Source organism: Citrus clementina, unplaced genomic scaffold (genome assembly GCF_000493195.1).
Source record: "Citrus clementina cultivar Clemenules unplaced genomic scaffold, Citrus_clementina_v1.0 scaffold_4, whole genome shotgun sequence".
NCBI classification, from domain to species: domain Eukaryota; kingdom Viridiplantae; phylum Streptophyta; class Magnoliopsida; order Sapindales; family Rutaceae; genus Citrus; species Citrus x clementina.
In genome coordinates this window covers 21,719,255-21,740,789 of record NW_006262274.1, presented here as the reverse complement: position 1 = coordinate 21,740,789, position 21,535 = coordinate 21,719,255, and the positions used below count along the sequence as shown (strand labels likewise).

Genomic DNA, 21,535 nt, shown 5'->3' with positions numbered 1-21,535 from the left:
GACTTTAATATGTTATGGTTGAAGATTTGAAATTGAACCCTGAATAGCGCACATGGCCTCGAAAATGGACCGTAGCTCTTAAATAATTGTTGTGAAAAGAATTATATTAAAATTAAAAAATAGTTTTGAAATAATTATAAAATAAAAAATAATAATTTTAACAAAATTAATAAAAATATATTAAATTTTTTAATAATACAAATATAAAATTAAATTAATTTAACCTTTAAATTATAATAAATAGTATTTATCAAATACTTTACTGCATCCTCAAGCTAAAATAGGGCCTTAGTTGTATTTAAAATTAGGAAATAGAACAACACTTCACGTGGTTTTGAAAAAAGAATTTAGTATTATTATTTTTTCTTACTTTACACTTGATGAAACTGATAAAAAATACGAATTAAGTTTTTTTTTAAGATGAGGCAGGCTTATAAAATTAATGTTATTTATGAAAGTTAATTATTTATTTGTTAATTTTAAATATATATATATATTAATGTGTATAGTTAAGTGTACAGATCTTATACCTATTGTAGTTGTTAATAAGTTTCAAATTATATTTAACTTACTAATCTGTTAGAACTTTTATATCTTTTTTTTTCCCAACCAGCTCCAACGATCTCAACATTTGTAATATTATGGAAAAATAACATAAACATGTTAAAACATAAAGATTAATAATTTCTAATATACACTTAAAGATTAACAAACATTAATAATTAAAAAAATATCTCAGAGCATTGTGTTATCATTCACACGTATATCAACCAATAAAAGTTAGAAATGTTGAATGTAGTAGAAATATCCAATGCGGTCGTCGGAAACCGGGTGGTTTAAACAAAAAAAAAATAAAAAAGCTATTAGCCAGCAACACTAATAAAGAAGAAACGCAAGATAAAGAATAAAATGAGAGAATATATTATAGAGTGATTTTATTCATTCTAATTGTGTGTGTACAAAACAAAAAGATGAGCTCTCATTTTATAGTTATATAATCACTCCATGAAATTAATGAAAAATTATGGATCATAATTCCTTGTGAGATAATGGGAGTTATAAGGAAGCTAAAGGTTGGTAATTGGAGATAGCGGGAAGATTAAGAGAAATACGTTATGAACATCCACATTTATTTTAATAAATTTATAACACTCCCCCTTGGATGTTCATTGCAAAGAATATGACTCATTAAAACCTTTACATAATTGTTATTGTATAATAACAATCAAATTAATTATAAAAAGATGAAAAGACAAATCTGAAAGAAAATTTCTCTATTTATTAGGTAATAAAAAATATACAAAGATGAGAAATAGTGATGTCACATCACCTCTTGTAGTCCCAACTTTATATATATAGATTTTAACAGAATAATCTTTTTTTTTTTTAAATTTACAGCTATAATTATGGGTGATTCACTTTATATAAATAAGATGTCAACCAAATCAACTAAAGAGCTATCAACATATTTAAATATTTATTTGGAAGGTTTGGAATCTTTTTTTCTTTAATAATAATAATCTTTCACTTTTTAATTTGATTTGATAAAAAGGAATCATATTATAAAAAATAGATATGATATTTAGAATAAAGTTTTATGACATATCATACAACATTACTAATAGTAACTAGGTAAATAAATGAAAACTACAAATTTTATTATTTAAATAAAAAATCTAGTATTAATATATTTTTGCAATTAAAATCTACTAATATTTACAATTAAAAATTAATCTAAATCAAATTTAACTCATGTAGTCATGTTCCTGTTCCCATAATAAAGTATATCACTGCACTACTTGGGGAATGCCGTTCACCATTAAATAGCAAAATTTCTTAATTATTATTATCATCATCATCATCATCATCATCTTATTACGTCGGCTAGTTTGAGAGTTGAGACTATCTAAAGAAGGTGCCCAACCAAGCTATGGAATACGGTATTAGAAGGGTACCGTCATTGAAAACGTAATCCGAGGAATTTATCTGTGGAAGGCTAACTACAGTTTACTTTACAAGAGGGATAGCAGTCGCAACATTATGGCGAATACTCAGTGAAATTTTTAGATGTTTTTATTCAGAGACAGCTGGAAGCCTGGAAGCAACCAGGATACTTCAGTGGGCCTAAGTTACATGTACTTACAACCCCGCTATCATGAACAAAGGGCAAAGAGATTCTAAGTTACATGAAATCAATCTCAGTGTTGACTTCGCTCTTCAGAAACAAAGGGCATTTCAGTCAAAATAGTTAATTTTGTCGGGTACATAAACATGCATGTAGATGTAAGAGACAGCGAATGCGATTACACATTTGATTCCATCTTACACAGTTGTTGCGCTTGCACTCGCACCATCATTACCAGAGGGAGTAGAGAACTAGAGAGGGAAAATCAAAGCCGAGAGATGATGGACAGTTTTACCCCGCAAGTCCTCTTGCCCCTATTCGTAGTCTCCATCATCACTCTCCTATACTGGAAGTTACTGTCACGGTCGCGGTCACAGCCAGCCACCGCCGCCAACACCCCACCGTCACCGCCAAATAAATATCCCATAATCGGTCACCTTCATCTCCTCACGGACATGCCGCATCATACCTTCGCTGCACTCGCTGACAAACTGGGTCCGATTTTTCACCTCCAGCTCGGCCAAGTCCCAACCGTAGTGATCTCCTCATCGGAACTCGCCAAACTCGTTCTCAAAACCCACGACCACGTCTTCGCCAGCCGCCCACAACTGATCGCCGATCAGTATATCTCGTTCGGATGCTCCGACGTCACCTTCGCCTCTTACGGGCCTTACTGGCGCCAAGTTCGTAAGATATGCGTCACGGAGTTACTGAGCTCGAAACGAGTCGGCTCGTTCCAGGCCGTTCGGGATGAGGAAGTGAAACGTCTGTTAACGTCGGTGAAAAGCCAGTGCGGGTCGGTGACAGACATGAGCAAGCTGTTTTTCACGTTAGCTAATGATATACTGTGCCTTGCAGCTTTTGGGATGAGGTACGTGAACGAGGAAGGTAAAAAGAGCAACAATTTGGCGAGTGTTTTTACAGAGAGTCAAGAGTTGCTGTCTGGGTTTTGTATTGGGGATTTTTTCCCCGAGTGGGGTTGGCTCAGCTCGCTCAGCGGCTACACGCGAAGGCTGAGGAAGAATACGCAAGACCTGACAGTTGCTATTGATGAGATTATCAGTGAGCACCTCTTCAGGAAGCAGGCAACAGATGATTCGGGGGGTTCATCATTAATGGATGGCGATGTCGATGGCGATGGTGATTTTATTGATGTTTTGCTTAGAGTGCAACAACGGGATGACCTGGAGGTGCCTATTACCGATGACAATCTCAAGGCTCTTGTTCTGGTATGTAGATATATGTACAGTATGCTTTACTACTTACTTATCCTTCTTCTTCTCCTCCTCTCATATTTGAGTCACCACGAGTTTCAATCAACTCAGTGAGTCTCCAAGTGAGTGAGTTTGGCATGACTGTGTTTCCAATTAATTCGCCTGCAATAAATTAATTAATATTCAATTGAATTATTACTGCGGGGGTGGTTAGTGGGTTGAGGTGTTGTTATGTATTTATAAATTAATTAATATTTCGGTATCCTAACAGTGTCAGTTATATATTACTATTATTACAAGTCCTTTACAACGTCAGATGTCTCTACTTCTCCTGCGGCTCTAGTCAAAATATTGGTATATAGTATGCACGCGCGTATATCGAAAAAGAAAGCCAAACTAGGGAGTTTATAATTTAAAGTTGAGTTGATAGTTTCAGCAGTTTTATTTATTATTAAGTTGATTTCTCCTTCCTTGTTCATTTGTTTGTTAAAATGTTTGAAACCAAAGGATTTTAAAATTTTTAAAATGCCTTACTTAAAGTTCTCTCATCGTTGGCGTTTTCAAGCCTGACCACTGAAAAATATTATGCCCTTGGTTTTTTTTTTTATTTACTAAACTGACGATAGCATGAAATAATGTTTATATTCTGGGTCTGTTTACGTTAGAACAACTTTAAGGATAGAACGTATCTTCGTAATTATACGATCAAAGTTATAACATATTTTTTATTATTTACCAATTTGTAAGGCATTTAACATTTTATTTATAGTAGATAATAACATTTAACAAGCTTGATAGTTTCGCCATTTACACTTTAAGTTCTGCCTAGTTGTCCCAGATCTCATCTCCAAAACCCCTTTGCTTACCATGCATAAAACTAAAATTAAGAATAGGAGTTAAAAGTGATGTATTCTTCAAAACTATGGTCTTTGATTTTCTTTTATACAAACGACTAGGGCTGAGGTCATAAATCACCGGATAAAATACCAAACTGTATCATTTTGCACCTTTTGCGGCTGTGGATTATCACGCGGGAATGGGATATTGCCCACGAGCGTGCACTTTGGACATTTGGTTGCTTTGTTAACGTTGCATACGAAGATTATAACGTTTCCTTTGATCTTTCATAAAAATAATAACAATAATAATTAAACAAATGTGAAGTTCACATGCAGCGTAATCTCCTCGTGTTTATGCTGTGGTACAGGACATGTTCATGGCGGGAACTGACACCACCGCAGCAACAATGGAATGGACGATGACGGAGCTTGCTAGACACCCAAGAGTGATGAAAAAAGCACAAGAAGAAGTTCGAAGAGTTGCTTCCGGCAGTGGAGAAGTTAACGAGAGCCATATCCAACAGCTCCGTTACATGAAAGCTGTGATTAAAGAGACAATGAGACTGCACCCGACAGTCCCTTTACTAGTTCCCAGAGAGTCCATGGAGAAATGTGTGCTCGAAGGCTATGAAATACCGGCTAAGACTCGAATCCTAATCAACAGCTATGCCATTGGCAGAGACCCTAAGAGCTGGGAAAATCCCCTCGAGTACATTCCTGAGAGGTTTGTCGAGAATAACATAGACTTTAAGGATCAAGATTTCAGGCTTCTACCATTTGGAGGAGGGAGAAGAGGTTGCCCTGGCTATAATTTTGGCTTGGCAACTGTAGAAACTGCACTGGCTCGACTTCTCTATCATTTTGATTGGGCCTTGCCTCCAGAAGTTGGGGCTGATGACGTGGATCTTCATGAGATTTTCGGGCTCGCTACTAGGAAAAAATCTCCTCTGCTGCTTCTCCCAATAGCAAACAAGGATCGTGAATTCAAGTGAAATGATGACTAAATGAGTTTCTGCAGCCCCATGTATGTGTGTGTTTTGTATTTGCTGTTCCAATAATAAATCTCTTTGAAATAAGATAAAACAAAAATGTATAGTCTCCACGTAAAACCGGGTATTTCATTTTCTGATCAAAGCAGGCTGAATTTGCATTTAGATGCTATACATATAACATAAATTGGGTTCCATAAACAAAATCTAGTAGTCTACAAACAAAACCGAGTAATCACTGTGTTTGTCTCCACCGCCTCTGTGTCTGTGCAACTATTGATGATCAGAACGCTTCTCAATTGGCTTCTCGAACTTCACTCTCAAATCCTTGTGTCATTCGTCAATGAAAATGGGCAAAAAAAAAAAAAAACCAATATACTCAACCTCCATAGAAACCACTGCTTTTAAATTGAGAAATAATGATAAAGACAGCCGATTCTATGTTGATTTCTGCAAGTACAACCAAAAAACCAAAATACATACAACTTACTTGGCCTTTTCCTTAGAATTTTCCTCAGACTCCTCAGATGATGTTGAATTTAGTGCCGTTATCTTCCCAAAAGACTCTTTTGCATCACCAAAGAAGTCTTTCACTTTATCAAGCACAGTTTTTAGTTTGTCCGGTGTTGGAAGCTGAAAATTGGATTAAGAGCACAAGGAAATTACTCGTTATTGACCAGAGTTTTCCACCTAAAACTCCTTGGACAATCTAAATATATAACATTGGGAAGAATAAAAAATATCCAGAAACCCTCAAACGCTTACCTCAATCACATCAGAAGTAGAAAGAGCAGCTCTTAAATTGCCATTTTCCTGCATAATTGGGATAGAAAAATAAAGATTTAGGCACAGGTAATATCGCAGTTCACCTTGGTGTATATACAAGGCTTTAATGGCAAGAAGTAAATCCATGTGAAATGTAAAATGCTAAGAAGGTACAGGAGCATTACAACAAGCTTGTATCCGTATCTGAACTCAGTAGCTGACTGCAATACACGAAATTGCTTGAATGCAGTCTTCTGTATCTCCTTCTCATCCTATTGGAAATAAAAGCAAGCAGGAAGTTATGGATGGGACCTAGATGTAAAATGATCAGGAAAGACCAAAGATAAACAGAGCAATGTCGACTGAGCATAAGACAACTCAAAGTGAGGGCTCTATGCTCTCAATCTAATTGGACTAAAGATGGAATACTGCTCTAAGAATTAAAGTTGATCAGATGGAAACAGAAGATGCTCTCCAAATCCTTCTTAAAAATTGAAATGGCCATTAGAAGGCCTCCACAGCTGCATGACAAACCTCAAAACAGCAACAATGACTCCCAACTTATAAATAGCTAAATTTGCCTTTATGTGTTCGAGTAACGCATAACAAGTTTCCTTGAAAGTTAAATTTGGGCAAAGGGGATAATAAACTTTGGTCACGAAAAAGGGATTAAAAAAGATTAAGAAACATGTATTCCTCCTAATCAATAATTACAAGACTATAAATCAAATGAATTATAAATTAAATCAGTTGAAGCAGAACAGAACTTACTCGATAAATAACTGCAGCAAGATTTCGAGCCAGTGTATCTTTGTAGATATATTTCCCCAAGAAATTATCTTTGGCGGCAACCATGATTTTGGCAGTGGTGCCACCTGTAATTATACTAAGGGGGTACCAAAGATAAACCTGCACAAAAAGTAAAGAATTTTACGATATCCGTGAAACCAATCCAAATTACAAGAATTATATGCATACATATCAAAATCAAAATCTATTGCTGTGCTGCCAGCTTCTGAAAACAGGAGAAGGAATGTGGGAACAAACATTGGCCATGCGAATGAAGATGACAAAGCGAGGATTGCCATCGTCTTCAATCTTGGGCAATGAAGGAGGCGGCGGCCTTTGAAACTGACGAGCTTGCATTCCCCTTTTGCCCTTAGCTTGCACCACTAACACCCGTCGTTGCCTCTCACGTCCATTAGGCTTCTGGGTGGTTCTTGAAGAAAACGGCGAGTGCTTGACTAGCACATCTTCGTGCGTTCTTGAACTTGATAATGGAAGTCGAACCAGCGCGTTTAGAGACATACCCACTTCCGTTTATGTGTTTCTTCTGCAAATTCTGTTTCTCTCTCTCTTTGTTTTGGGTTAACCAACCGAGTTTGTGTACTGATGTGTGTCTTTCTTATCCACACATGATACAAGAATATGGCGCAACTGTGATACTAAGAGTTCAGATAAATGTGCGCCATATACGTGGCAGATGCATAGTGGCTAAATTGTCACCAATTTCAATTTCGCTCATATGAAGCGGTGCCGTTTCGACACAAGATATTTGAAGTTCTTTTGAAGGTGTTTGACCCAAAAATTACGGAATGAGAAGCCAAGGTGGTTACTTAATCGAGAGCTTTTGCTGTACAATTAGTTTAATCTGTTTGCCTATACACTTGCTTAACATTCACATTCATTTGTGCTGCTATTTCATTGTTTGAGCTCTGGTTAATGTAAGAATCAGAATACTGTCTATAAGAATCACAATACTTACAGCTGCTTAACAAAACCAAAAAAAATGTTTAACGTACGTGGCTGTCTTTAAATTTGCCACTAACGTTCGACTGTTCTTCTTTATTTGAATTACTAATCAACATGAAAACTTCACAAAGTTGTAATTGAGCTGCAAATAACCAAAGTTAAATTATCAAGTTTATTAGGAACATTTCCAGCAAGAAGCTGCAATAATGGGCTTTGATTTCCATCCCAGAACCAAGCACCCTTTCTCTTCAATGATGGTGTAACCCTCGCATGTTTGGACTTTCCTTAGCCACTGCTTGGCCTGCATTAACATCTTAATAGGCACTGATTGGAACCCAGCACGGCTCATGCGTCTGCGCCATTGATCAACCCTTTCATGTCTCTCCACCCTGGCTGGCCCCTCACAGCTCACTATGTTCTTGATCTCCTCTGCAAAATAGAACTGCTCTATCTTGGCTCGTTTCGTGTCATACTTTGGTAGCATTGCGTCTAGTGAGTCAAATATAGCTGAATAGTAATGCAATGCCTCCATGAACCTCCCTAGAAAGAATGGTCCATTATGGCTGGAGTCTTGCTCAACTAGCATTACCACCTTTGGTGATAGTTGGTGTAATCTTTGTAAAACCGAGTTCAATGCTCCTCGGCTTTCTTTTACCACACAATGCAACTCAAGAATGCTATTCATCACAAGAACCTCACCATCTTCTACGTTGATATCTTTGGCTTGCAAGGTTTCAAGGCTCTTTTCCACGGCTAAAAATTCAAAACTCAGCTTCAAGCCATCTGCATAGCGCTTTAACTCATCTCCAATTTCTCCGAGGCGTTCACTGCAGTTTCCAACACCAGTTATTTTGAGGCGTTTTGGAACTTTCCCTGAACGGTTGACTAGGCTTTGCATCAAACTATGCCATTGGCGGCCATGGGGAAGGCCTAATGTCATCCCCAAGTCCACAACATGAACTAAACTCTCTCCCTCAAAGGCTTCCAGTATTGATGCGTTTGCTACGAAATGACCAAATTGGATTTGCGGGCAAATTTCATAAAAAAGGCTTAAGGATTCATCTCTCTGTGATGTAATGGCCATTGATTTTGCTGCAGGGCCAACTACGCCAACTGCTCCGAGTGGTTGAACTAGAGCAAGGCGGTCAGAAAGTCCTTGAACAAAGCAGGAAGCAACTCGCTGAAATGATGTTCCAAAGACCAGGGCATTAACCCTGAGTTCTAATAGTAAAGCCGAAGCATGAGCTTTGTCACGGCAAGCCACTGCCTCAGCACAGGCGATAAGCTGTTGGACTAGTTTCATTCCATCTCCATTTCCTTCTTCCTTAACTTCAGTGTCCTTGCCAGCCATCATGGCTAGTGCTGCTTCTTCCATGGCCTCAATTGCCAAGTACCTCTGCGTGTACACCCACACATGATCACGAAATTGGAGTCTCGGTAAGCTATTCAAGCTATTACAGAGCCTACTACTACTTCCACTGGATTCATCAATCATTGATGTCTTCTTTATCCTCTTATGGTTTCGTGTTTCATCTGAAGTGGACCAGGTGCAAGAATGGTTTGCCAAGGTGGAGAGATTGAAACACCGGTAGCATGCCGTGGCTGAGTAGTTGAGATCAAGGCCCATAACCTCATTATTTTTATCATCAAGACACAATCCATGCCGCCACTGGAAATCAGGCGCCATTAAAGTAGCCTTCTATTGCTTTTTGCCATAGAAATGTTGAAAGACCCCCTGTGTTGCGCAAGGGCTTTATATAATGAGTTTTCTTCTTTGGGTGAATATAACGAGGCCATATCAATAAATGAAAAACTATGCTAAGAGAAATCATTTTAAAAAAGCGTCTTGCCTGAACTAGACAACCAAGCATAGAACAAAGCAAGCATAGAGCAATCGAGGTATATTCTTTAACATTTTTTTATTTTACTTTTTTATGGAATCCCTATCGCTTCGGAATTGAATATCTTGGCACACACTAGGCTCTAGAAAGATTTATCCGTACGCGACTGTCATTTTTTGATGCACAGAGTTCTTTCCAAATATGCTGGTTACTTTAAGGAGAAGTCTATGTTACAGATTCTGTAACATACATCCCCCACTCCATACACTCCACGTGTCCCCGCATTGAAAATAAAGAAAGGAAATGGCACCCTTCGGGGGCTGCAAACCTGGTCTGTATGTTACAGAATCTGTATCGTAGCCAGCTCCTTACTTTAATATTATTATTTTTGGATTCCTATGGTGCAATGAAAATCCTAGCATAGACACAGATTCAGAACTAATGAAATTGTCTGCAACTATGCATCTTCTTTTGTTTTTTCTTCGTCAAGTTTTTGTTTTATGTATATATGTCATAAAATCGGTAACTACTATAACGTCCTGTTGGGTCCTTCAGAAGGCAATGACTTGGACGTGTTTAATTAACTTTTTCCTGTTACATTGTGCTGCACTTCTTAGGTGAAGATAGAATAAAAAGGGTTCTCAGATGCATATTCTTAGCCGCCCAGCTTGGGATGCTGAATTTATGCATTGTAAAGTTTATACATGTTACTCTATGCCAAAGTACGACGCACGAGCATGCGTTAAGTAATATGGAATATCTTTTGAGATTGATTTGATTGCTGCAATGAATAACTCTGCCACCATCAAATTCAAGAGAATGAAGCTCACATGATAATTGTTGATTCAATTGTAAATTTAGAAGATCACAAAGAAACTGAGAAGAAGCAATGCTTTTCATTCAGTTTTATTCTTCTACATACAACATATAATACAGCTAAATAATATGTATAAATGAATGTACCCCAAAGGCCTTTAACAAGCAGAAAACCTGAAATCCCTATTCCTCAACACACAAAAATGATGATTGCCTTTCCTTTTCTAATCTATTTAGTACGAGAATTCATGGCCTCTTATTGATATATATTTCTTGACCCATATTGATATGTCTTCTGCACATGCAAGGGCTTGTGGCGTCTGCAAGAGAATATCAAGAGTAGCAAACTCATGGACGGCATCCTTGTAATCAAGAAGCGGTGCATCCACGTTGACCTTCCGCAGTTCTTCTGAGTAGGCGATGGCTCGATCCCTCATCCAGTCATGCTCGGCAACAACTGTAAGGGTTGGCGGCATGTGCTTTAGAGGTGGCCCTCTCTCAGGAATGAGAGGGTTGGCGGCTGGGTGATCTAGGTTGAATTCTTTCTCAGGTAGGAAAAGTTTCCATGCCTGTAAGCACATAGCCTTGTTGTAGAAGTAGGAATTTGAGAGCTTAATTTCAGAATTTGTGGAAACACTCCCCATAAAGAAAGGGTACATGAGAACTTGTGCCACCACCTTAACAGGATCCAAAAGCTTGCCTGCTTCTACAGCCTTCCTAGCCACAAAGTCTGCTATGTTTGCACCACTGCTTACTCCAAGGAGAACACACCTGTTTTGATAACAGGACTAACTTAGTTTTTGTTTAAACAGAAATGAATTGGAAATTAAAAATCAATTAAATAAGGTATAAAGCAAATCAATTGAGGTTTTGAACAATCAAGAGATATAAGCATGTAATTGGCACCTATTTAACTAGGAATACAGTCAATGAAATGTAATACCAAAAATTTCCCTAAGAAGATCAATAATCTATACAAATGTTTCCTCCCTGCTATCTTTGATGTTAACCTTTATTTATTTATTAATGTTTTAGCTTCGGCACAAAATCTTGTAAGGCTTCCCTTTTCCCTCTATAATTTTGATTTATTAATCACTTGTAAAGTTTTCCTAAGTTCCATATTCCTCAAAAAATTTCAGCTAACATTGATATATCTAATTCTCTGCATATACACCAGCAATTGTACAAGTTTCAGCTTCCAGGAGAACAAAGCATATAGTACCTAAAACAGAGTACACTCTGAGGGGTTTTACAGCAAAACAATATATCATGTATCCTTCAACTTTGGCGCAACAATATCAAGATCAAATATTGCATATTGCAGGTACTGACAATCATATCATGAAATTCCCACATGAACATGCCAGAAATGCATTGAAATCACAAATTGTAGAACAAAAGCAATAAAGAAGACCTGGAGGGATCACCATGAGCAGCCAACCAAGGCTCAAGCATTGAAACACCGAACTCATCAAACACATGCTTCTCTCTTATACCATCCAATCTCTTACCATGGCGATTACCAAGCTGCGCTAAATTAGCCTGCTTCTTAATCCAATTCAACACGTTCAACCCATCCTCAAACGACGCTGGATATCTACTCTCTGGAGCCAACCTATACCCAACCGCCACAACAATCACATCACACAGCTTCGCAATCCTCCTACAGAACGCATCGTTTGCAACGGAGTCATTGCTCCCACTCACGAATCCCCCACCGTGAAACTGCAACATAACAGGCAGTTTCTTGTGACGGTTCCTCCCCGCCGTCACAGGAGCATAACCTTTGTAAACATGAGCGTCAGCCAATGAGGATTCGACAACTGTGTTTGGCAGAAAGATACGCAAGGTGAGACAAGAGGAGGGGTTTATGTGAATATCTTTAGTTGCCACCCCATCAACGAACGTGGGGTTGCTGGCCATCAGGGCCTCGTCGGGACGACATGTCGTTCCAAATGGGTTTCTATCTTGAAGAGATGATGACTCTGTTTGTATTCTTAGATTATACAGCTGATGTTTCTTGTTGAGTTTGAAGAAGATACTGTAGAGTTTCACGGCTAACGTTGGCATTTTTTTTTTCCTTTTTCAATCAAAAACAGATGCTGAGATTTGTTAATGGAGATTTTGAGTTTTGGGTTTGTGGGGAAGTCATTGACGAGACTCGGAGAGAGGGGAAGAGCAATTCAAATTGTTGAATTCTGATGGCGTCTGTAAATGACTGCGAGTCAGAGAAGAAAGTTCGGAAATTATGCTTTGTAATGTTGTACGTTTGACTGATGTCCGGAGAAAAGGTGTTTGCTTTCCAAGGTGTACAATTAAACAGAGCAAGGAGATTCGGGAGTGTATGAAAGGTCGAGTGCGGGAGAGGAGGACTCTATCTCTCTAAGCTCGCGGTGTGAGTGTGACAGCCGTTGAGGCGCGGATGATGATGTGGAGCTTCCTTGGACTGTGGTGTCTGATTAGATTAGTGGGCCCGAACGCATACGTGCAGCCACATGATTGCCACCTGGAATGATGAATAATGATTCCGCCGCCATTCTATGAATCTATTATTTCTCCGCTGGGCCCCGGTGGCTTGTAATCCAAGAATCACTCAATCACGAAGGGTTTGCTTCGGTCGGACCCATTGGATCATTAATTCAAGGGACTAAGGGCCCCATTAATATAAGCCCAACATCTCTGGAAGGCCCTCTTCAGAGCACATCCGAAATCGAGTTCCTTTTCAAGTGCATTTAAAGCGTGTTTGGCATCCCTTGTGACATTGTATTAAAATTTTGTATTGTATTAAAGATAATACTATATCATATTTAGTTTTTATCACACATTCTATTAGATGAAATTATAATACGGCAACGCATAAACTAAACTGTGGGTGAGTTTGCTTACAATCTTGAAAAAAAAAAAAAAAAGGAAATTAAGCGGGTTTGGTAACATTTTTTGTTGGGTTTTTTTGTTTTCTAAAAATAAAAAATACAAAAACATGTTTAATAATTACTAAAAAAATATGTAGAACAAAACGTTTTTGTTCTTTAATTTTTGTGAACAAAAGTAAAGAATGTCAAATTGGCGTTCTTTGACTTTTTTTATTCTTGGATGACAAAACAAAAAAAGACAAAGAAAAAGTTGGTGTTGAACAAAACAAAAAAAGACACAGAAAAAAGTTGGGAGTTGATCAACTACTTTTATTTATTCAATTATTATTTTATTTTATTAACAATTCTTTATTCAATTACTTTTTTACCTTATCCCTTCTACGATTATCCACCTTATCCTTTTTTTTATTTAATTTGACGCCCACGATTCTACACCTTATCTCCTCACTGTAACTATTTATTGTAACTAATTTCTTCTTCTTCAATTGTAAAAACTCAACAAGCCCTTGTCTTTTCAACTGTAACCAAGATCCAATATTTTTTTTTTTTTAATTTTATGGTTTTGTTTATCGTTCATCAAAATTTTGTATAATTTTTTATTATATTAAATATAAGATGAATATCCAACTTTTTTATTTTATTTTAATTTTTAAACTTAATAAATTATGAGAGGCTTTTTTGAAAATTATTATTTGATGTATGGATTTTGATTTTGTTTTAATTAAAATTGTCTAATGAAAGATAAAAATGCATAAATAAATTGAAGTAAATTATTTTATAAAAAAAATATATTTTCAAACAAACAATCAAACATATTTTTATTTTTTTAATATTTTTAAATAAATAACTAAATATATTTTTATTATCTTCATTTCTATTTATCCTTTTAAAGATAAACTACCAAACAAATTTTCATTTAAAAAATATCATATTAAAAACATCATTCTTCTCTAAAATAAGAGAAAAAACAAAAGTTAAGAAACATTACCGAACGCTAGGGGTGTTCTTCGATCGAATTTTGTGGATTGGGTATCAATTCATATTTAATCTACGATTTTACAGATTATAAATTTTTAATTCAATTCAATCTATAGATTGGTGAAATTCAATCTAAATCTAATCCATACGTCTGTGGATCTATTGTAAATTTGACCTAATCTATATTTAATCCACCATTTTGTGTATTGGTTTGCGGACTAAAAATTTTGAATCACGTCCTATCCACAAACTAATTAAATAAAAAATTAATATAAAAATAATTTTACTACTGATCAAATTCAAAATTAAATAAGATTTAAATAAATTAATTGTTTAAATAAAGTTAAAAAATATTTTTAAATTTTCAAAATATAATACACCAATAAGAAAAAAAATCTCATTTGTTTAGATTAGTATATGAAAATTAACTGCTTAAGAAGTTATATTTTTTATTTTATATTATTATCAGATAAGATATAATATAGTGTTAATGTAATTATATTCTAATTTATTTATTTATTAATAAGTATAATGACATATTTACAAGTTTAATTTTTTTATTAAATAAATAATTTTTTAAATTCACACATTTTTACAAATTTACATAAATGAATCTGTATTCAATCCATTAATTTTTAAATTTTTAATCTAAACTAATTTCTCAACCTACGAATAGACTTTTTACGAATTAAAATTTTTAATTGAGCGGATCCGATTGAGTTCTGAACACCGTTACCGAACGCACCCTGAGTACTCGTCGTTCTCGAGTCTCTCCATCAAATATATGGGCGCTCGGCTTTGCTCCGTCACCAACACTCACGCGAAGCACAGCTCCACCACCACTACACTGTCCAACACCATAGCTCGTCACACTGTGCTGCACGACAATTTTGCTCCACTGCTGCCGTGCCTCTTCTTCATCGCCTGGATCATCAAGCTACAGGTTTGATTCTCAATTTGGGTTTAATTTCTGAATATGGGTTTGACTTCTAAAATAGGATTTGATTGAATTAGTTGGTGGTTGAGGTTCTTTTTCAATAATTTTTGTTGAATTAGTGTTAGAATTAATAATTTTCATAATTTGTTTGTTATTTTCCCATCAATTTTTAATATAAGTTAAGGTGTTGAAAATTGTTAATTCGTACATCAAACTGAAAGCTGCAGTACATTGATTATAGCTCCCACGTGCTCTCAGCTTTCTGCAGTCAACACATTTGCAGCTAGCTAGTTGCAGCTCTGTGATATATCAATGCGGCTAGCTAGCTGCAGCTTTGTGATATGTCAATGATCTTGCATTGTTATTGCTCTTACATTACGATATTATATGTATTGAAACATAGTTCTTTCAGCTAGAAACATAAGTAACTGCAAATATAAAAGAGGGCTAATGGGGTTCTATGTTTAAGCTAAGCTAGATAGATTTTTGTGCTCTGATTAGTTATGAGACAGATTTTTTTGAATTTTAGTTACTCATATGGTGGTTGGGTTCTGATCATCGGCTAATTTGGATTAAAATTAAATAAACGAAGGAATAACTTCAGAGACAGTAGCAATAAGTGGTGTAGAAGATTTCGTTTTGAGGATTATTGGTGTTGTGACATAAAACTGTGCTGTTTGCTTGTACAACAAAAGATAAGACTTCTTTGCTGAATTTGACTTGGCTTTTTCCTGGTTTAATCTTTGCCCTCTTGAGTATTTCTTCCTCTGTTTTCCCTTGACTCTGTTGAGTCTTTAATGTGCTTCCTTTTTTGTTTGGCTTCGTTATTGCATTGTTTTACTTGTTTTCTTGCCTTGCTTCAGTTGCCTTGGCTTCATTCTCTTTGCATAAGAATTACTTCCTGGCTTCTTTACAGATAATTTCTTTAGCTTCTTTTTCTTGCTTTGCTACTCTTCTCCTTGCTGTCTTCCGAACTTGTCGTGCCTCTTTTTTTGGCTTTGCATCCCTTATATAATGTAATATTATATTTTGTTATAGGTTGGGTTTGGGCTTAATTTTTAAAAGGTTCGGTTGTGCTAGGTTTATTTGGGTTATTTGGGTTATATTGGCTCATTTGTTTATGGTTATATATAGTAAAAGCCTCAATATCAAATATTTTTTTAGCTATATAATAAGCGAACAATTAAGTAGAACCTGGGTGAACAAGCCATAGCATCTGCTTTAACAAACCTGAGCACCAGTCTTGACAAGCCTACCTAAGCTATTTAACTAAGATATTTATACCTGTTTCAATTTATTTAATAAAATTAGCACATGTACCAATATTCACTACAATTGGTCCTCGGATGATGATTGCAAAAGATTAATTCAGCTTTCATTGGATAATGCCAGTGATTTGAATGGCAACAATCCTATTTCTATGTTTTTTAAAAATAAAGTGGAAAGATTGAAGGAAGCTAAGCTAACGATAATCCATTTGAGATTTTCTGCAAAAATATCTATCAAATGTGCCAATAGATATTCTTGCTGAGTCATCTAATTTTTTTTATTCTCTTTTGATCTTTAAGTAAACATTTAGCATCATTATTGATCTCATTATTAGATTTATGATAAATTAGGCTTTTTTTTTGCCCTTTAAGCATAACATGTTATATCACTATTACAATACAACTTGATGAAAATGGTGCAAAATAACCAAATCTAGCTAAACAATGGATGCTTGAGTAATTGACAGTAGGTTTTTTTTTTTGTTTTAAAAAATATCATTAAACTATTGAAATAATCGATGCTCAACTTGCGTTAAGCTCTTTAATAGTAGTTTTGATTTTTTTTGGGAGGTGGAGTAGGGTATGGAGTGATTTATGTATCTAGCTTGTTTGACCTGACATGGCATTACCTACATTTTAGACCAATTTTATGGCGCCATATGAAATAGAACAAAGGATATTAGCCTACTTGAGGTTGATCATTATGAATAACATATTTTAGTAAATCAAAAAAAGTGTGCTAGCATTTAACTTTTATGAAAATTTATTAATGGCATACTAGCTGAATTTTTTTTTTGGAGTTCATTTTACTTGTTGTTTTAGATATGGACATGAGAAGAAAATTTTTTGCGTCATGTGGAAAATGAAATTAAGGTTATATTGTTGAAGAGCCTGCTTCGATGGGACTTTCTGTAGATGATGAGCTTACGACCTTAAATTTAATCATAAAGAAACATTCAAATATAAGAGCTTTCAAGGTATTGCGAAATAATCATGACTGTAAGTTGGCATATGTTAGGATGCTTTTGTGTGAACATGAGAGGAGGGGTGGAGTTTGATTAGGGAGTGTGCATTTCTAACTTAAAAATAATATTTTACAGTAGTACTTTGCCATGTGGATGTGGATGTGTGTACTTGAATTATCTAAAACAACCCATATTGTTGGTGATTATGTTACAATTATGGTATCACTTTATTATTTTGTGACTATATTGTAGTGTGTTTAAACTTTTATACTATCATCCTAAAATGACTCTTGAAAAAAATCTTGTGTGTTTAATTATTTATTTATGTTGTGAAAGTTTAATTTTAGAGGCGATTTGGTTGAATTATTTAATTTGATCTTTATTTCATAAGTTATATACTTGAGAAATACTAAAAAAATCAATGTTCCATTATCAAAAATTTTAAAACTTGTTAGTTTATATATATTTTCTATTTAAACTTGAAGAATTGATGTAAAAGTTCTAAATTTTAAGACTTCTATATTCAATATTTTTCTAAGTATAATAAATATTGTTTTCCAAATATATAATTTAAATTGATCAGCGAAAAAATTAATACACTGAACTGTAGCACTAAATATAGTATAACTAAAAATTAATATATGCCTGTTCTAAAAAAAAAAATTAATATAATACAATGTACTATAAAACATTATACAATATTACTAAAATATTGTGTTAATGCAATATATTATAATACAATACATTTGCATTAAAGTAATGTAATATAGTGTAATAAAATACAGTGTACTAGTTGTGAAGGTGTTATATCCCTAGAAATTCTAAAATACTTATGAGTTATCATGTTAACTATACAACAAGTGACGTTTTATATTGTGTGTATTTATTTTAAAAAACCAACATGCAAACAATAGTTATATAAAATTTAACTACATATATCATGCATACATAAATTATATTATCCCTTATGTATTTTAGAATTTATGATAAACATATGGTAAACCTCCATTATAAGGTCGGAGTTGGTTGTTGCGTGTACTTGCGATTTTTGGCAAATGATACTGATGGCCTGATGCTATAATAATAAAGTATACCCACAATACATGTGATGTTTTGTACGTAATTGCCTAAATGGTATAAATTTCTGAATTAAAAATTTAGCTACAAACAAGATTAATATCCAAAAATTTGAATGAATTATATGCATATAATACAACTTCTTAATTCGGGGTGTTTGTGAATCAGATTTTGTGGATTGCACATCAATCCCTATCCGATTTATGATTTTGCGGATTGTAAATTTTCAATTCAATTCAATTTACTGATTGACGAATTCAATTCAAATCCAATCCATGTTTGCGGATCGGATGCGAATTTGATTCAATCCATATCCAATTCACTATTTTGCAAATTAGTTCATAGATTAATTTTTTTTATTATACTCATTTTACGAACTAATTAGATTAAAAAAATCTAATATAAAAATAATTTTACTACCAATCAAATTAAAAATTGAATAAGATTAAAATAAATTTAGTGTTTAAATAAAATTAGAATAATACATTTAAAGTCTCAAAATATAACACAATAAAAAGAAAAAAATCTCATTTTTTTAAATCAATACATGAAAATTAACTAAAATTAACTGTTTAGGAAGTTATATTTGTTTATTTAATTATTCAATAGTTTAATTATGTTTATTATATACTACTATTGGATAATATATGTATAGTGTGAATATAACTACATTTTAACTTATTTATTTATTAGTAAGTAATAACGTCACATTTATCAGATTGATTAAACATATCAGATTGGATTATGAACACCACTATTCTATTCTTGATTAATTTTGCCTCTTCCTTGCTACACCCCTTTCTCCCAATTAATTTCTTGTCAGCTCAGACAGCTAAGAAATCTTCCATCTAATTTGACACGCCAATTGCTAACCAACAGAACTCTCATTCACTTCATTTGCATATAGCGCTTGCTTCCTGCATTGTCTTGTCCTTTGTTTCGTAAACAATTATATTCCTTTGACACCCTTTTAACTTCTAGTAAATGGAGATATATGTGGACGGATGCTCATGTCCTGATATGATGATCACCCAATTAGAATTGAGATGCACTGATGCAAAGCAACCAACTAAAGTAGATAATAGGAATAAAAATAGTAGTGGTTGGTGATGATAAACACGAAGATTTTCAATACGATAAAGTGTGGCTTGGGTAAACCCTAATAATACACAAGGTGTTTCATGGTCATTTTACTTTCATGTTCAAGATTGCCTCAAAACTTGTACTTTTTAAAACATTCAAATGTCTTCATCTAATAATTTTCATTTCATCATTAACACCTCTCGCTGTCTCTCTCTCTCTCTATAAAATATATATCTGATCACGCGTACATAAAAGAATGCATACAATAACATTCAAGCTTAATGAGAAATTAAGGAGTTTTTACAGACTTTATTCTGTGCTATGTATATATGCACATCTCGATGATGAAGCTTGAGGTTGAAGTAATCTCTACAGAGACGATCAAACCATCTTCTCCAACTCCTCAGCACCTTGGCCATTATCAACTCTCTTTTCTTGATCAAATATCTCCCCCAGTCTATAACCCTTTGGTTCTCTTCTACACGGCGGATGACGAGATCAACAACAACAACAACACAGAAACACTTGGCAATTTTATCAAACAATCCTTATCCGAAGTCTTCACTTGCTTTTACCCTCTAGCAGGACGCATTCATAAGGACAATAATTTCATCGAGTGCAACGATGAGGGCATCCCATTCAAGAAAGCTCGAGTCAAGTGCCAACTTTTACATCTTCTTCAAAATCCAAACCCTAATGAACTCAACAAACTACTCCCATTTGACCTAGCTGAAGCCAAAGAGCTGCCCATTGGCATCCAATTCAACATCTTTGACTGTGGTGGTATTGGTCTCGGTATCTGCATTTCTCACAAAGTCGGAGATGCTCAATCATTCTTCACGTTTGTGAAAAGCTGGGCAGCCACTGCTCGTGGGGAAAAACACACAGTGCGTGTGGAATTTGTATCTGCAACACTCTTTCCACCCAAGAACATTTTAGGGTTCGAACCAAGCACCGGCATCACCAAAGAGAATGTTGTAACAAAGAGGTTCGTGTTTGCTGCCCCCAAGATTGAAGAAATAAGGTCAAATTATACCCACAGCGAAAGCTGTACTCCATCACGCGTCGAGGCCTTATCAGCTTTCATATGGAGCCGCTTCGTCGCAGCCACAAAGCCATCGCATAAAACATCAGATCATAGATTCTACACAATTACTCATGCAGTGAATCTACGTACAAAAATGGAGCCGCCGTTGCCGGATTATTCTTTTGGGAATCTTTATCGAACGGCGGTAACAATTCCGTGCCTGGATAACGAGGATGAAGAGCGTTATAATCATATTATAATAAGCCAAATGAGGGACTCGTTACGCAAGGTTGACAAAGACTATGTGAAGAAACTGCAACAGGGCGACGAGCATTTGGGTTTCATAAGAGACAGAGCTGAGAAATTCGCAAGAGGGGAGATTGTTTCGTTCAGCTTCACTAGTTTATGCAGGTTTCCGCTGTATGAAGCTGATTTTGGTTGGGGGAAGCCCGTGTGGACCGCCTCTGCCAGCTTGAGTTTCAAGAATCTTGTGACGTTCATGGACACTGTTTCTGGTGATCATGGAGTTGAGGCGTGGATTAATTTGAAAGAGGAAGACATGGCCAAGTTGGAAGCTGACGAGAAGTTGCTCTCATTTGCTTCTTAATTAAACTGAAGGTGCTCTAGTGTATATTCTGGTTTTGTAATCTCCAACTTAGATCTTCTCATTATCTCAACTCCTATGAGCTTTAAAAAATCTGGTGGCAAGCATATTAATATAATAATTAATATATGATTGAGATTTAAATACTTTTACACACATATATATATTTTTATATTAATCAATAATTTTACATGTAGATATGATTCATACTTAATAATTTGAGTAGTATAATAGTGAAACTGAAAAGATGATTTATGCTTTTCATTTATGCATTTTACTCTAGGTAAAGAATGTCATAAATTACATAAATTTAGAAATATAAAGCAAGGAAATTTTTTTAATTCCGACTCAAAATTTACGATTAAAATTGGTGAATAAAATT

At 35.0% G+C, this 21,535-nt stretch overlaps 5 protein-coding genes across 8 annotated transcripts; 2 read left to right on the top strand and 3 right to left on the bottom strand.

The window, feature by feature from the left end:
- Positions 1 to 2,271: 2,271 nt before the first annotated feature.
- Positions 2,272 to 5,189, top strand: LOC18043324 (cytochrome P450 71A1). Its single transcript, XM_006438079.2, has 2 exons — positions 2,272 to 3,354; positions 4,547 to 5,189. Exons 1-2 carry the CDS (start codon positions 2,272 to 2,274, stop codon positions 5,168 to 5,170), a joined length of 1,707 nt encoding a protein of 568 aa, XP_006438142.1. The 3' UTR covers positions 5,171 to 5,189.
- Positions 5,190 to 5,269: 80 nt separating this feature from the next.
- LOC18043323 (protein HHL1, chloroplastic) lies at positions 5,270 to 7,349 on the bottom strand. 3 transcript variants are annotated; one of them, XM_006438078.2, is made up of 6 exons: positions 6,980 to 7,349; positions 6,704 to 6,841; positions 6,118 to 6,204; positions 5,933 to 5,980; positions 5,658 to 5,800; positions 5,270 to 5,494 (listed from the first exon to the last, which is right to left on the bottom strand). In XM_006438078.2, the coding sequence occupies exons 1-6, from the start codon at positions 7,238 to 7,240 to the stop codon at positions 5,488 to 5,490; spliced, it is 684 nt and encodes a 227-aa protein (XP_006438141.1). In that variant the 5' UTR covers positions 7,241 to 7,349; the 3' UTR covers positions 5,270 to 5,487. The 3 variants fall into 3 exon arrangements, with proteins under 3 accessions (XP_006438141.1, XP_024041638.1, XP_006438139.1); XM_024185870.1 differs by lacking the exon at positions 6,118 to 6,204; XM_006438076.2 differs by lacking the exon at positions 5,270 to 5,494 and having other exon boundaries at positions 5,654 to 5,800.
- Positions 7,350 to 7,859: 510 nt separating this feature from the next.
- Positions 7,860 to 9,371, bottom strand: LOC18043322 (DELLA protein GAI1). The gene has a single exon (XM_024186307.1). The coding sequence runs from the start codon at positions 9,369 to 9,371 to the stop codon at positions 7,860 to 7,862; it is 1,512 nt and encodes a 503-aa protein (XP_024042075.1).
- Positions 9,372 to 10,402: 1,031 nt separating this feature from the next.
- Positions 10,403 to 12,671, bottom strand: LOC18043321 (probable carboxylesterase 16). Its single transcript, XM_006438074.2, has 2 exons — positions 11,756 to 12,671; positions 10,403 to 11,112 (listed from the first exon to the last, which is right to left on the bottom strand). Exons 1-2 carry the CDS (start codon positions 12,409 to 12,411, stop codon positions 10,575 to 10,577), a joined length of 1,194 nt encoding a protein of 397 aa, XP_006438137.1. The 5' UTR covers positions 12,412 to 12,671; the 3' UTR covers positions 10,403 to 10,574.
- A 2,226-nt stretch (positions 12,672 to 14,897) lies between these two features.
- On the top strand, positions 14,898 to 21,252 carry LOC18043320 (vinorine synthase). 2 transcript variants are annotated; one of them, XM_006438073.2, is made up of 2 exons: positions 14,898 to 15,135; positions 19,873 to 21,252. In XM_006438073.2, the coding sequence occupies exons 1-2, from the start codon at positions 14,977 to 14,979 to the stop codon at positions 21,154 to 21,156; spliced, it is 1,443 nt and encodes a 480-aa protein (XP_006438136.2). In that variant the 5' UTR covers positions 14,898 to 14,976; the 3' UTR covers positions 21,157 to 21,252. The 2 variants fall into 2 exon arrangements, 1 of the variants encoding a protein (XP_006438136.2); XR_002906123.1 differs by lacking the exon at positions 19,873 to 21,252 and adding an exon at positions 17,220 to 17,622 and having other exon boundaries at positions 15,058 to 15,135.
- Positions 21,253 to 21,535: the final 283 nt, after the last annotated feature.

What these genes read in the sequence shown, in the direction of transcription:
- LOC18043323 (XM_006438078.2), bottom strand. Translation starts at nt 7,240, where the DNA reads ATGTCTCTAAACGCGCTGGTTCGACTTCCATTATCAAGTTCAAGAACG. An exon ending in GATACGGATACAAGCTTGTT is followed by an intron (nt 5,981 to 6,117) that starts GTAATGCTCCTG and finishes CCAATTATGCAG; the next exon opens with GAAAATGGCAATTTAAGAGC. An exon ending in CTACTTCTGATGTGATTGAG is followed by an intron (nt 5,801 to 5,932) that starts GTAAGCGTTTGA and finishes TCCAATTTTCAG; the next exon opens with CTTCCAACACCGGACAAACT.
- LOC18043322 (XM_024186307.1), bottom strand. Translation starts at nt 9,371, where the DNA reads ATGGCGCCTGATTTCCAGTGGCGGCATGGATTGTGTCTTGATGATAAA.
- LOC18043324 (XM_006438079.2), top strand. Translation starts at nt 2,272, where the DNA reads ATGCATGTAGATGTAAGAGACAGCGAATGCGATTACACATTTGATTCC. An exon ending in ATCTCAAGGCTCTTGTTCTG is followed by an intron (nt 3,355 to 4,546) that starts GTATGTAGATAT and finishes GCTGTGGTACAG; the next exon opens with GACATGTTCATGGCGGGAAC.
- LOC18043320 (XM_006438073.2), top strand. Translation starts at nt 14,977, where the DNA reads ATGGGCGCTCGGCTTTGCTCCGTCACCAACACTCACGCGAAGCACAGC. An exon ending in CCTGGATCATCAAGCTACAG is followed by an intron (nt 15,136 to 19,872) that starts GTTTGATTCTCA and finishes TCGATGATGAAG; the next exon opens with CTTGAGGTTGAAGTAATCTC.
- LOC18043321 (XM_006438074.2), bottom strand. Translation starts at nt 12,411, where the DNA reads ATGCCAACGTTAGCCGTGAAACTCTACAGTATCTTCTTCAAACTCAAC. An exon ending in GCTCATGGTGATCCCTCCAG is followed by an intron (nt 11,113 to 11,755) that starts GTCTTCTTTATT and finishes TTATCAAAACAG; the next exon opens with GTGTGTTCTCCTTGGAGTAA.